The 12,990-nt window shown below is 50.1% G+C and overlaps 2 protein-coding genes across 2 annotated transcripts; both read right to left on the reverse strand.

The window, feature by feature from the left end:
- Positions 1-3,158: 3,158 nt before the first annotated feature.
- Positions 3,159-4,549, reverse strand: LOC112637163. The gene is made up of 2 exons (XM_025406199.1): positions 3,896-4,549; positions 3,159-3,299 (listed from the first exon to the last, which is right to left on the reverse strand). The coding sequence occupies exons 1-2, from the start codon at positions 4,547-4,549 to the stop codon at positions 3,159-3,161; spliced, it is 795 nt and encodes a 264-aa protein (XP_025261984.1).
- Positions 4,550-5,764: 1,215 nt separating this feature from the next.
- LOC112637164 lies at positions 5,765-6,874 on the reverse strand. Its single transcript, XM_025406201.1, has one exon. It carries the CDS (start codon positions 6,872-6,874, stop codon positions 5,765-5,767), a length of 1,110 nt encoding a protein of 369 aa, XP_025261986.1.
- Positions 6,875-12,990: the final 6,116 nt, after the last annotated feature.

Below are 12,990 nucleotides of genomic sequence, written 5' to 3' on the forward strand. Positions count from 1 at the left end.
CGCGCTCTCCTCTTAGGAGGGGCCCCACCTCCTCGGCAGAGAAAAAGAGGAGTATCCTCTGATTACTACTGAGGGGGATGCGACTTCCCCCAGCGTGTGATCAAAGGAACCGCTCGATCGAAGGGTGTGCCCACCGCCCGCTCAGGCACCAACCATTTAACCGTGGTGATCACCATCGTGTGATGCACCGCCGGCACCGTGCGCTCCGCGTTTTCGGAGGAGGCTGGAGGATGCGTACCCCACCCTGTGGATGATAGGCTCGGGACTCCTCATTCCATCGCCCGAAAAGTCAGGAATGGTCCGTCACCCTCATCGACCCTGCCCGTGTCCCTGCATCCGCCTTTTTATACAGGAGGAGTGCAGACTCCTGTTTCGGCCATATCGGCCTCAGGCTCTACGAGGTAGCAGCCGTCACCCGATATGACCGTACCACTCGACGGCACTCGTGACTCGATCTAAGTGTGCTTCCGAATTTCCGGAGAGTGAAGCACAACCCTCTTTCCCACCATGCCGCGTCCACGACATGATGGACCTTAACCTACCCGGGGCTCCCATTGTAGAGCCAGGCTTCGCTTCCACGTGGAAACGATTTGTGCAGGGTGTCTCCATCGCGAGACACCGGAGCACCTGTTCTGCCTACGATTTTTTATCCAAGGGTGGGCAGGCCCCCTGTCGCCGACGTGCAACGTCGACTCCTAACCCGTGTCCCCGCCTCCGCTTTTTTTATTTAGCGAGGGGATGGCGGTCCTTACGCCGTGACGATGCCGACCTCGGGGGGCCAGGTTTCCCTGTACTCCTATCCCCGTCACCCGTATCGTCCCTGCCCGCCATGCTGAATGCCTACGGAATTATGAGAGGAAGGCATCACCCCTATTCAAAACTTTGCCATCTGGCTGAATAAACTACCTACCCGGGATCCCTGTGACCGTATGCCGCCCAGGGGGAATTCGCTTTCTTAGAGGGGAAAGCGGAGAAAGACCCCGGCCGTAAGGCATGGAGGACCAGTGTCCCTCATCCTTTGCATATAGGCCGCCCGAGATGATGAATGGGTTCACCGTCATTCGACTAGAATACCATGGCTTGAGAGCCGCACTCGAAAGCCCCCGCCCCAACTCAGCGGGCGTTCACCCGCCTTTAAAGGCGTGACCATGGTATCCCTATCGACCCCGGTTCGTCCATCCAGCATCAGAAAACCTGAAGACTCTACTGCCCGGTAGCGCAAAACAATAATATGGGGAGAGACACGGATCCCGCCCACACACACGCATCCACACACACACACACACACACACTCGCTTCCACGTGGAAGCGATTCGTGCAGGGTACCTCCATCGCGAGGCACCGCTGCACCCGATCTGCCTACGATTTTTTATTCAAGGGTGGGCAGGCCCCCTGCCGCCGACGTGCAACGCCGACTCCTAACCCGTGTCCCCGCCTCCGCTTTTTCTATTTCGCGAGGGGAAGGCGGACCCCCGCTGCGGTATGTCGGCCTCAAGGCTCTACGAGGTAGCAGCCCGTCGCCCGACATGACCGCGCCATTCGACGGCCCCGTGACTAGAATTAAATGTGCCTCCGAATTTCCGGAGGGTGAGGCACCACCCCTCGCAAAAACTGTGCACGCTTGCTGACTTGTACCTACCCGTGGTTCGCGTTGAGCCATTAAGACCCAACACGACCACTCTCTTTTTAAGGGGAGAGCGGAGAGAGACCCTCGGCGCACGCAGACGTCCCGGTAATGTACCCGGTACGAAACTGACACCTCCAAGAGCCTGCGCTACCGTGAAACCGCCGTTAGGCGGTAACGACCTAGGCCTTCAAGTTCGGGATCAGAGGTCTAAGACATGATCCCTCCCCCTCCAGCCAGGTAAACCCGAGGTGCCTGCGGGAGTTTCACACCCCCCCCCCCGGCCGTGTCGCAGCTTTTAAGACATCTCTGCCTCCGCCCCAACTCGTAGGCGTTCACCAATACTTTAAAGGCGTTACTGCAACACCCGTAAGGAGACCGCTTCCGTCCCTTCAGCACCGTACTCTACTTGCACTCCATGGGGATAAATATACTCCATGGAGTACACACAAAAGACGCCCGAAGACTCTACTGCCCGGTGGCAAACAAATGGCGGAGGTCCTCACCCCTCTCCAATAATGCAGGGAGGGGCTCAGATTCCGCCCACACAAACACACACACACACGCACATGGAGGGAAGGGGGGATAAAAAGAAAGGAGTAATTAAGGAGAGCAGTGCTGGGATTTACTTGCAACTTTCGGCCAGATTTCTTAGCTTACGCCTACTGTTCCCCTCTTACTACTCGCTCCTTAGCGACCGCGCCACCGGACGCTCGTAACTAAGGAGTGATCAGGAACGTGCGACAAGTTCTCTTTATTGTTTATTAATAATAAAAATAAGTATTCTATTATTAATTACGTATATGTTCTGTAATAATTTAAAATATTTGTGTTTTGAATCGTAATTACAATAAGAGAATTTAGATAGATAGATTGCCACATTACATTTGTGACGCACACGTTCCTGAGCGCTTCTTAGTTACGAGCGGCGCGAGCGGTAAGGGGAAAACAGTAGGCGTAAGCTAAGAAATTCGGCCGAAAGTTGCAAGTAAATCCCAGCACTGAAGGAGAAGAAAGAAGGGAAGTGAAATATCTAAGAAGGATAAGCTGGGGGAAAGGGAGGGGGGAAAACAACCCAAAAACCAAGGAACTCTAACAGGAACGGGTGTTCTCCCACCCTTATCGACTCCTGTGCGCCGGGCATTTGAAGTCAGGGTTTGCCATCCCTTATCCGCATTAGGCCCCAGGCCCGGAAGGAGTGGAACCCCCCTTCCTCCCCTTCCGGGGAGGGAAGTGCAATTGCGTGCTCTTGGTCAGTCGCCCCGAGTCCACTGGATCCCCCAGTCGCCCCCGCAACACCTAAGTGTCGAGGGGGAAACAGGGAAGGTCCAAAGACCCGGAGCGGCCTAAGCCTCTCCACCACGTCAAGGTGGCACGCATTCGGAGAAGACCCGGGGGAGAATCTTTTTTTTTTTTTTACGAGAGAGGAGAAAATGCTTCTTACGCACGCCCCGCCCCCCGTAGGGCGGGGCAGTGTGGGACTCGGCCTATTTAACGGCCCACTACCCACTAAAAACTCTTCTCTTTACGTCCGTCAGGTGTGGACGAGACTCCCCAGTGGTTCCCGCGTTAGAATAAGATCCGCCTCGGGAGTCGTGTCCGTTGGACTTGACGTCCACTTCCTCTTCGGGCATCCTCTGTCCGGTGTATGTGTAATGTGTATATTGGCGTGTGCCTGTATATAATGAATGGTGATGAGTAGTTGTGAGTGTAGTGTGTGTATGCGTGTAGTGTTGAGTGCATGAATGTTAGTGTGCGTGTATATGAATGGATGATTACCCTTCCCACCCTCCTCCCTACCAATGTCCCCAAACTCGATCAATGTCCCTGGTATAAGTGTCAGTGTGCTTGTGTATCATGAGAATGAATGAATGAAAGACCACCACCCCTTCCCTATTAGCCCATCTCCCCTTCTTACCCTACCCCCTTCCCTATCCCCTCTAAAGATGACCCCTCGCCGTATTGTGTATGTGTGCGTGTGTGTGTTTGGACCGTTACATATATGGTGTGTGTCAAAGTAGAGTCAAAATTAGTTTAGTATAGTCAAATTAGTTTAGTTTAATTTAGCGATTCATCAATTATTCATTAATGGCACACCAAACCAAGTCGACAATGATGGTAGTCCCTAATCTAGTCAGGCTAAATTAAGCCAGGCTAAGTCAAGTCTAGTCACCGTTCTAGTCAAATCCAGGTCAAGTTAAGTCTAGTCAAATTAAGTCTAGTCAATTCATCTCTAGTCAAATTCGAGTTTCGTAATTAGCCGAGTCTTACTGAGCCAGAATCTGATGCTTCTGCGGCTCTTTCTCTGGCTCTTTCATCGTTTTCTTTGGACAACATTACTTTTTCTGCAAAGGTGTGGAAGGCCTCCCAGTTCTCTTCCGATACTAGGACTTTTCCAATTATAGATCTTAAGGAGAGATCGTTGCCGATTACACTAACTAGCAACGCTCTCTCTTCTGTCCACTGTTCACATACCTGTATCGTATGTTCAGGAGAATCCTCATCCTTTTTACAGAAAGTACATATGGCGGTGTTCGCTTTCCCTATCCGGTACAAGTAGGTGGCAAAACATCCATGCCCCGTAAGCATTTGTGTTATATAGAAAGTGAGAACTCCATGAGATCTGTCTAACCATTGCTCAAAATATGGTAAAATAGCTTCTAAGGTACACCTGCCAGCAGCGTCCCTGCGTTGCAGGTATAATTTCCACTGCCTACGCATAAGTACTAACTCTCCGTTCTTTATCTCTTTTTCTACAAGGGGATTCCACGTATTATCCCGTTTCGAGTCATTTGCACGAATAAAGGTGCGCCTATAATACGCTGCATGGATATGGGTGGGAGGTATCCTTGCCAATAATAGCGCCGCGTCCGTGGACACGGTACGATAGGCCGAGATCACTCGTATCGCAACGTTGCGCTGCATGCGGCATAGCATATTAATAGTCTTCCTTGTATATATTGCCTCGCTCCAAATAGGGGCTCCGTAATTGATTACTGATAAGATCGCATATGCATATAATTTTCGTTTCCTCTCTGATGGTCCTCGCAAGTTGGGCAAGATGCCATGGAGTGCCCTAGTCATCTTGGAGACCTTCTCCTCAACGTACATTAGATGATCTTTAAACTTTCAAGAATTATCTAAGATTAGTCCGAGATATTTGATATTGTCTTGGAGATTCACTAAGTTATTATTGACATCGATAGTATGTAAGTTTTTGTAAATATTTTTGTACATAGGATTCCTAGGTCTAAGTATCTTATAGTTGAACGCGATAGCTCCCGTTTTTTCCGGCGCGATCTGCAATCCAAGGTGTTAGATCCGACGTAGCACCCTACTCAACTGAAGGTTGATACGAGCCTTTGCTTTTTCGATAGTTGAGGCTTTTGTTAATACCAAGGTGTCATCGGCATAACCAATAATCAGACTACCAGCCTCCACTGGAGTACGCAACACGTTATCATAGGCTATGTTCCAAAGTGTCGGCCCGAGGACCGACCCTTGCGGGACGCCAGCTGTTACTTCCTTACAATGTATTTGATTATTCATAGCCGAGTACTCGATCGTTCGGTCCGAAAGATAACTATGGATTATTCTGCGAAGATAAGCAGGAAATCCCTTATCGTACAATGCTTGTCCTATGCAGCTCCACTTGATAGAATTAAACGCGTTGGTAATATCCAAACTGGCTGCAAGCACAACGTGATGATCTTGTCGCGCCTCAACGATGAATTCATTAACCATCTGGAGAGCATTACACGTCGACTTTTGAATACGAAATCCAAATTGATTGGGAGAAAGATTGGCTTCTGGGTGTGTTTGCATCCAATCTTTCAATCGTGAATCTATTATTCGCTCCATGATCTTGCCTATTTCATTTATGAGGCAAATAGGCCTAACTTTAGGATTTAATAGATCTAAGTTTCCTTTAGGGATAAGAATCAATATGGAGTTTTTCCAAATAGTAGGGAATTGTCCCTTTTGTAAATACATAGTGTATATACGACGAAGATGTTCCAGTAGCGATGTAAGCATATTCTTAAGAAAGAGGGCTTTTATCCCGTCTTTACCAGGAGCTTTGTTTACATGCGATGATCGACGTAGAGCTGAACAAATTTCATCACTGCTGACGTCGTACTGCTACTCTTTTCTCCATACAATTTCTTCTGATAGTAAATCAAAAGCATCTAAGTTCCAGTATGGATCCGCAGGAAAAAGTCTCGTGATCGTATGAGATAACACTTCAGGATCCAACATCTCTGATATACTGGGCTTGGATCTACGAATCCTTTTCAATACTATTTTATAAGGGAGACCCCATGAGTCATTCTCAATTGTGGAAATGAGCTCATTCCATGCATTGGACTTGGCTTGTTTAATCGCATTCCGGAGCTTTTTCTTATTAGTACGATAGGACTCCTCCAGCTCTCGCAATCTAATGTCCAGCGTACTGGCTTTTGATTTTGCTCGCTGCCAGTGTCTTCGCGAAGTGAGGCAAACTTTCCGCAGATCTTTAATGGAATTCCACCAGTAAACAGTGGATTTTTTAACTGGCTTAGCCCTAGGCATTGTATAGTCGCACGCCATAGTCAAAGTATCCTGTATCCAGGAAGCAGAGAGGGTATCTTCCGCTGACGCTTCCAAGCCAGTACATGTTAATTCCAGCGCTTCTTGGAATATATCCTTATCGAACTTTTTGAAAGCCCATCTGGCATAACGATGTTTCTTCTGGATACCAGGAAGAGTAGTATTCTTATGTACTTTGAAGAGTATATACACATGATCCGAATAAGTTTCTTGATCCAAGATGGTCCAGTCACTGATCTTAGAGCTGAGTGTTGCGCTCGTCCAAGTAAGATCAACTATCGAGCTTCCTTGGGATCTGATGCAGGTTGGTTGTGTACCTGTATTTACAAGAGTGAGGCCATGAGTAGCACTCCATCTGGCCAGAATATCCCCTCGCACATTAGTTATTGGACTTCCCCACAACATCGACTGCGAGTTAAAATCTCCAGCAACAAGAATGTCTGACTTAGCGAATGCAACACAATCCGTGAGTTCGTCTAAAAATTCTTCAAAAGTGTCTTGGTCACAGTTTGGCGAGACATAACACGAAACTATCAGGACTTCTTGCCAAAGGATCGCTACCGAAAAACGTCCAATCTTCTTTACGATGCCTATGCTTGAGATGTTACTGCATATTATAGTGAATTGCAGCCGTATTGGTTTGGTTACCAATCCAAGTAACATCTGCTGGGATGTTATATGGCTCAGATATTACAGATATTCCGATTTTATGCTCGTATTCCGACTGCATTAGCAGATCTTGTGCTGCCCGGCAGTGATTAAGGTTAGTTTGTAAGATATTAGTCATAATTGTAAATATGTACATAGTAATAATAATAAGTTATGCAATAACTCATTATTAATCTTCCTCCATCTCTGTCTCTATCGTCCTCCTATCGGTAGAGTCTGTCTTCTTGCGTGTGGTACTCCTATCGAGATTATCCGAGGGATCCTCTTCTATTAATGATAAAGTAGCAGCCGGTGTACTGGAGAGATCTGGCTTCTCTTTGGATGGTGGTGGGTTCGAGATACCAGTGCATCTGAGTGAGTCCATACGGTGAGTGTATTCGCGACCTAAGTCGAGGCATGTCATGCAACGAACTTGATTGTTGCAATTAGCGACCGTATGTCCAGCTCTACCACATCTAAAGCAAGCTCCAGTGTGGTCCCTACTGGATTTACATGTAGCCCGAACGTGGCCAATCTGCCAACAGCGATGGCACTGTATTGGGCGTTTCTTGAGGATTTCCACATTGACTGTGGACCAACCAATTTGGATCTTCTTTTTCTCCGCCAGTGCAATTGCCGCGGTTTTCGGGCATTGAACCCAAATTACTCCGACGCCACCTTTAGTACGACCAATTTTACCGGCATGGATATCGCTGATCTTACAGTCTCCCATCGTCGCAACAGCTTCCACAACTTCTTCCTTGGAGATGGACACATCCATCCCAGTAAGTCTAATTTCTCCGTTAAGAATAGGACGAGAAACATGGGCTTCTTCCTTGAGCACCCGTTGAATCTCAAGTGCCAATCTGTCTGCTTTAGAAGAGTTATCGGGTCCAGATATCTCGATGATGATATTACCGCTTATGCCACGCCTAATTTTAGGCATTTGGATCCCTAATTCTTGGAGGGAAATTTCCGTTCTCATCTTCTTCAGGGCATCAGCATATGAAAAATTGGCGGTAGTGCCTTTGAGACTAACGGTCGCTGTTTTCGGCAATCGCTTCTTCTCAGTACGGACGGTTGATTTGCCCTGTTTGACATTCGGCTGTTTCTTTTCCTTAAGGACTCTGTCCTTCTTTCCTACTTTATCCCACTGTTGATCCTGTGGGGGGGAAATCTGCTGAGTTTCTTCTGGTAGCTGCCGCCTACAATCATCCTGCTGAAGAGGCTTTATCTGGACGTTGCTGATGATCTTGATATCAGTTCTCTTATTCTTCTTAGTCGCCTGGGCGAAAGTCATGCTAGGTATCTCTGTCTGTATCAGGGAGGACTCCGTTCGCATTGGAATGGCAAGTGACCTACCTTGCAACGGAGGTCTCACTCTTTGGATAACCCTGGAGTGGGTTGCGTGGGTTGTTTATGTACAACCTCCTTTTCCTCACTTATGCTATGTACCTGTCTATTTACACTATGTACAGTATTTGTACATTTATTTACACTATGTACACCATGTAAATACTCATCCTCATTGTATATAGCCTCATCTTCATTGTATATAGCCTCATCATCATTCTTCATTGAGGGTATTTCATTGATCCGTCTAGCTTTCTCTTCCCTCATTTCTGTGAGAGCGCGTCTGAGCTCCAATCGAATGCTCTTATTTTCGCGTTGTAACTCCTTAATGGTGTATTGGAGTTCACTAACTTCTCTCTTACGACGCTCTTCTTCTTTTTTATGCTCTTTCATTTCCGTTAACAGCTCTTCAATTCTTCCTTGTAGAACCTGTGGATCTCCAACTTGTTCCGCTCTTTCTTGAAGCGCACGAATACATCCGCTAAGACCTTGTGTCTTTTTACGTAGCTCGCCGCTTAATCCACCTTGTAGTCGTCCACTTTTGGTGCGAATGACCTCTATCGCATCAATGTACTTGAGTGCAAGAGCGCCAACGTCCGAGGCAGTCATGTTCGACAGCAATTCAGCGTCTATGTCATCGGGAGCCTTCCCAGTCTGCTGGATGATTTTTTGCTCAGCGATAATCGGATCAATAGCGCGCACCTTTCTTCGAGGTCTACCAACTTTGCGCTTGCTACCACTCTTCGAGCCCGGAGGATCATTATCTACTGTAGAGCAGTTTGGAGCTATTATATCCTCATCTGGATTAAGACTAGGAGTAGCCTTACGACTCAGAGCTTTCGGACGAGCTCGTCTACTATTTTCTCCTGAAGAGCTATTTTCGGAAGAGTCGGTATCAATTACCCGACGTTTCTTCCTTTTAGTCGCAGCGCGTTTGATATCATTAGCTTCTTCATCTACGTCCATTACACTGGGTTCGCTAGGAGCCACTATTGAAGCAGTTTTCTCCTCTTCATCAATAAGATTCACCCAGCTCTGGGATTCCAGGGCGGGCACAATACTTTGTTGCGTATCCAAAGGAGAAACCTCCTTAGCTATTGACGCATCTTGAGTTATTTATCCATCAGGAACGGACTCATCAGTTGGAGGAATGTGAGTGCCACCTATTGGAGTGTGGCCTTTTCCTCTACCATATTAGGGGCGGCAGTAGCTACTTTCTTCGCGACTCCTGCCGCATTCGTCGCGATTGGCCCATCGTCCGATGAAGACGCCACCGGAGCTGGGACAATACTCCGGCTGACGCCCACTCCTGCCGATCCGACTCAGCTGGAGTAGTAGATCGGCTCTGTGTGCTGCTCTTTCATGGTGTTTTTCAATGGTGGTTTTTAGGGAACCACGAAAACCTAGGGGGTTTAAGGAAAAACCCTCCAGAACCGTCATACACACATACACACACACATGCACACACCAGGAGTTGGGAAAAAATGGGACAATGGGAAGGAACAAGGAAGAAGGGGTAAGGATGGGTAAGAGAAGTATAGAAGGGATAGCTAAGGAAAGGAATAGGAATTGGGGGGAGAAAAGTGAGGATTGGGGTGTTTTCCCACCCTTCACGGGATCCTCAACCCGGGCGATTGCAGTCAGGGCCGCCTACCCCTATGCGCATCAGGCCAGAGTGCCCGGAGGGAGCGCAACCCCCCTTCCTCCCCTTTCGAGGAGGGAAGTACAATGCGAGCTCTTGGTCACCGTACCCCGGTCCCCGGGCGCCCCCGACACGAAAGTGTCAAAGTGGGGGCCCGAAGGACCCACCGGGCCCCCCCGACACCGAGGTGTCGAAGTGGGGGGCCCGATAGGCCCGGAGACCGGGGGGGCTAAGCCCCTCCGCCACGTCAAGGTGGCTCGCATCGGAGGAGTGCACCCTTCTATGGGAGGGCCGAAAACAGGGTCCGTACACTACGGGTCTTTCGACCCGCATGCAGGCACCCTGCCCATTCCAATTTTATCCCCCTCTGCCGGGGGATCCATGGTGGTGTCCCTCCAGGTGTCCAGCCACCCAGGGGGACCCGGAATTTCGCGTGTGCCTTCGTTTCTTTTATAGTGGGGTAAGGCAGGCCCCCACTAGGTGGACTCCTGTGCTGAGAAGCGAGCCCACCCTCCAACCGAGCTCCGCTCTTTGGAGGGGCCCCCCCTCCTCGGCAGAGAAGAAGAGGAGTATTCTCTGATTACTACTGGGGGGATGCGACTTCCCCCAGCGTGTGATCAAAGGAACCGCTCGATCGAAGGGTGTGCCCACCGCCCGTTCAGGCACCAACCATTTAACCGTGGTGATCACCATCGTGTGATGCACCCCCGGCACCGTGCGCTCCGCGTTTTCGGAGGAGGCTGGAGGAAGCGTACACCACCCTGTGGATGATAGGCTCGGGACTCCTCATTCCATCGCCCGAAAGGTCAGGAATGGTCCGTCACCCTCATCGACCCTGCCCGTGTCCCTGCATCCGCCTTTTTATACAGGAGGAGTGCAGACTCCTGTTTCGGCCATATCGGCCTCAGGCTCTACGAGTAGCAGCCGTCACCCGATATGACCGCCACTCGACGGCACCCGTGACTCGATCTAAGTGTGCTTCCGAATTTCCGGAGGTTGAAGCACAACCCTCTTTCCCACCATGCCGCGTCCACGACATGATGGGCCTTACCTACCCGGGGCTCCCATTGTAGAGCCAGGCTTCGCTTCCACGTGGAAGCGATTTGTGCAGGGTGTCTCCATCGCGAGACACCGGAGCACCGTTCTGCCTACGATTTTTTATCCAAGGGTGGGCAGGCCCCCTGTCGCCGACGTGCAACGTCGACTCCTAACCCGTGTCCCCGCCTCCGCTTTTTTTATTTAGCGAGGGGAAGGCGGACCCTACGCCGTGACGATGCCGACCTCGGGGGGCCAGGTTTCCCTGTACTCCTATCCCCGTCACCGTATCGTCCCTGCCCGCCATGCTGAATGCCTACGGAATTATGAGGGAAGGCATCACCCCTATCCAAAACTTTGCCATCTGGCTGAATAAACTACCTACCCGGGATCCCTGTGGCCGTAAGCCGCCCAGGGGGAATTCGCTTTCTTAGAGGGGAAAGCGGAGAAAGACCCCGGCCGTAAGGCATGGAGGACCAGTGTCCCTCATCCTTTGCATATAGGCCGCCCGAGATGATGAATGGGTTCACCGTCATTCGACTAGAATACCATGGCTTGAGGGCCGCACTCGAAAGCCCCCGCCCCAACTCAGCGGGCGTTCACCCGCCTTTAAAGGCGTGACCATGGTATCCCTATCGACCCCGGTTCGTCCATCCAGCATCAGAAAACCTGAAGACTCTACTGCCCGGTAGCGCACAACAATAATATGGGGGAGACACGGATCCCGCCCACACACACGCATCCACACACACACACACACACACTCGCTTCCACGTGGAAGCGATTCGTGCAGGGTACCTCCATCGCGAGGCACCGCTGCACCCGATCTGCCTACGATTTTTTATTCAAGGGTGGGCAGGCCCCCTGCCGCCGACGTGCAACGCCGACTCCTAACCCGTGTCCCCGCCTCCGCTTTTTCTATTTCGCGAGGGGAAGGCGGACCCCGCTGCGGTATGTCGGCCTCAAGGCTCTACGAGGTAGCAGCCCGTCGCCCGACATGACCGCGCCATTCGACGGCCCCGTGACTAGAATTAAATGTGCCTCCGAATTTCCGGAGGGTGAGGCACCACCCCTCGCAAAAACTGTGCACGCTTGCTGACTTGTACCTACCCGTGGTTCGCGTTGAGCCATTAAGACCCAACACGACCACTCTCTTTTAAGGGGAGAGCGGAGAGAGACCCTCGGCGCACGCAGACGTCCCGGTAATGTACCCGGTACGAAACTGACACCTCCAAGAGCCTGCGCTACCGTGAAACCGCCGTTAGGCGGTAACGACCTAGGCCTTCAAGTTCGGGATCAGAGGTCTAAGACATGATCCCTCCCCCTCCAGCCAGGTAAACCCGAGGTGCCTGCGGGAGTTTCACACCCCCCCCGGCCGTGTCGCAGCTTTTAAGACATCTCTGCCTCCGCCCCAACTCGTAGGCGTTCACCAATACTTTAAAGGCGTTACTGCAACACCCGTAAGGAGACCGCTTCCGTCCCTTCAGCACCGTACTCTACTTGCACTCCATGGGGATAAATATACTCCATGGAGTACACACAAAAGACGCCCGAAGACTCTACTGCCCGGTGGCAAACAAATGGCGGAGGTCCTCACCCCTCTCCAATAATGCAGGGAGGGGCTCAGATTCCGCCCACACAAACACACACACACACGCACATGGAGGGAAGGGGGGATAAAAAGAAAGGAAGTAATTAAGGAGAGCAGTGCTGGGATTTACTTGCAACTTTCGGCCAGATTTCTTAGCTTACGCCTACTGTTCCCCTCTTACTACTCGCTCCTTAGCGACCGCGCCACCGGACGCTCGTAACTAAGGAGTGATCAGGAACGTGCGACAAGTTCTTCTTTATTGTTATTAATAATAAAAATAAGTATTCTATTATTAATTACGTATATGTTCTGTAATAATTTAAAATATTTGTGTTTTGAATCGTAATTACAATAAGAGAATTTAGATAGATAGATTGCCACATTACATTTGTGACGCACACGTTCCTGAGCGCTTCTTAGTTACGAGCGGCGCGAGCGGTAAGGGAAAAAAGTAGGCGTAAGCTAAGAAATTCGGCGAAAGTTGCAAGTAAATCCCAGCACTGAAGGAGA

The sequence above is a fragment of the Camponotus floridanus genome, unplaced genomic scaffold, assembly GCF_003227725.1.
Source record: "Camponotus floridanus strain SB8 unplaced genomic scaffold, Cflo_v7.5 scaffold135, whole genome shotgun sequence".
NCBI classification, from domain to species: domain Eukaryota; kingdom Metazoa; phylum Arthropoda; class Insecta; order Hymenoptera; family Formicidae; genus Camponotus; species Camponotus floridanus.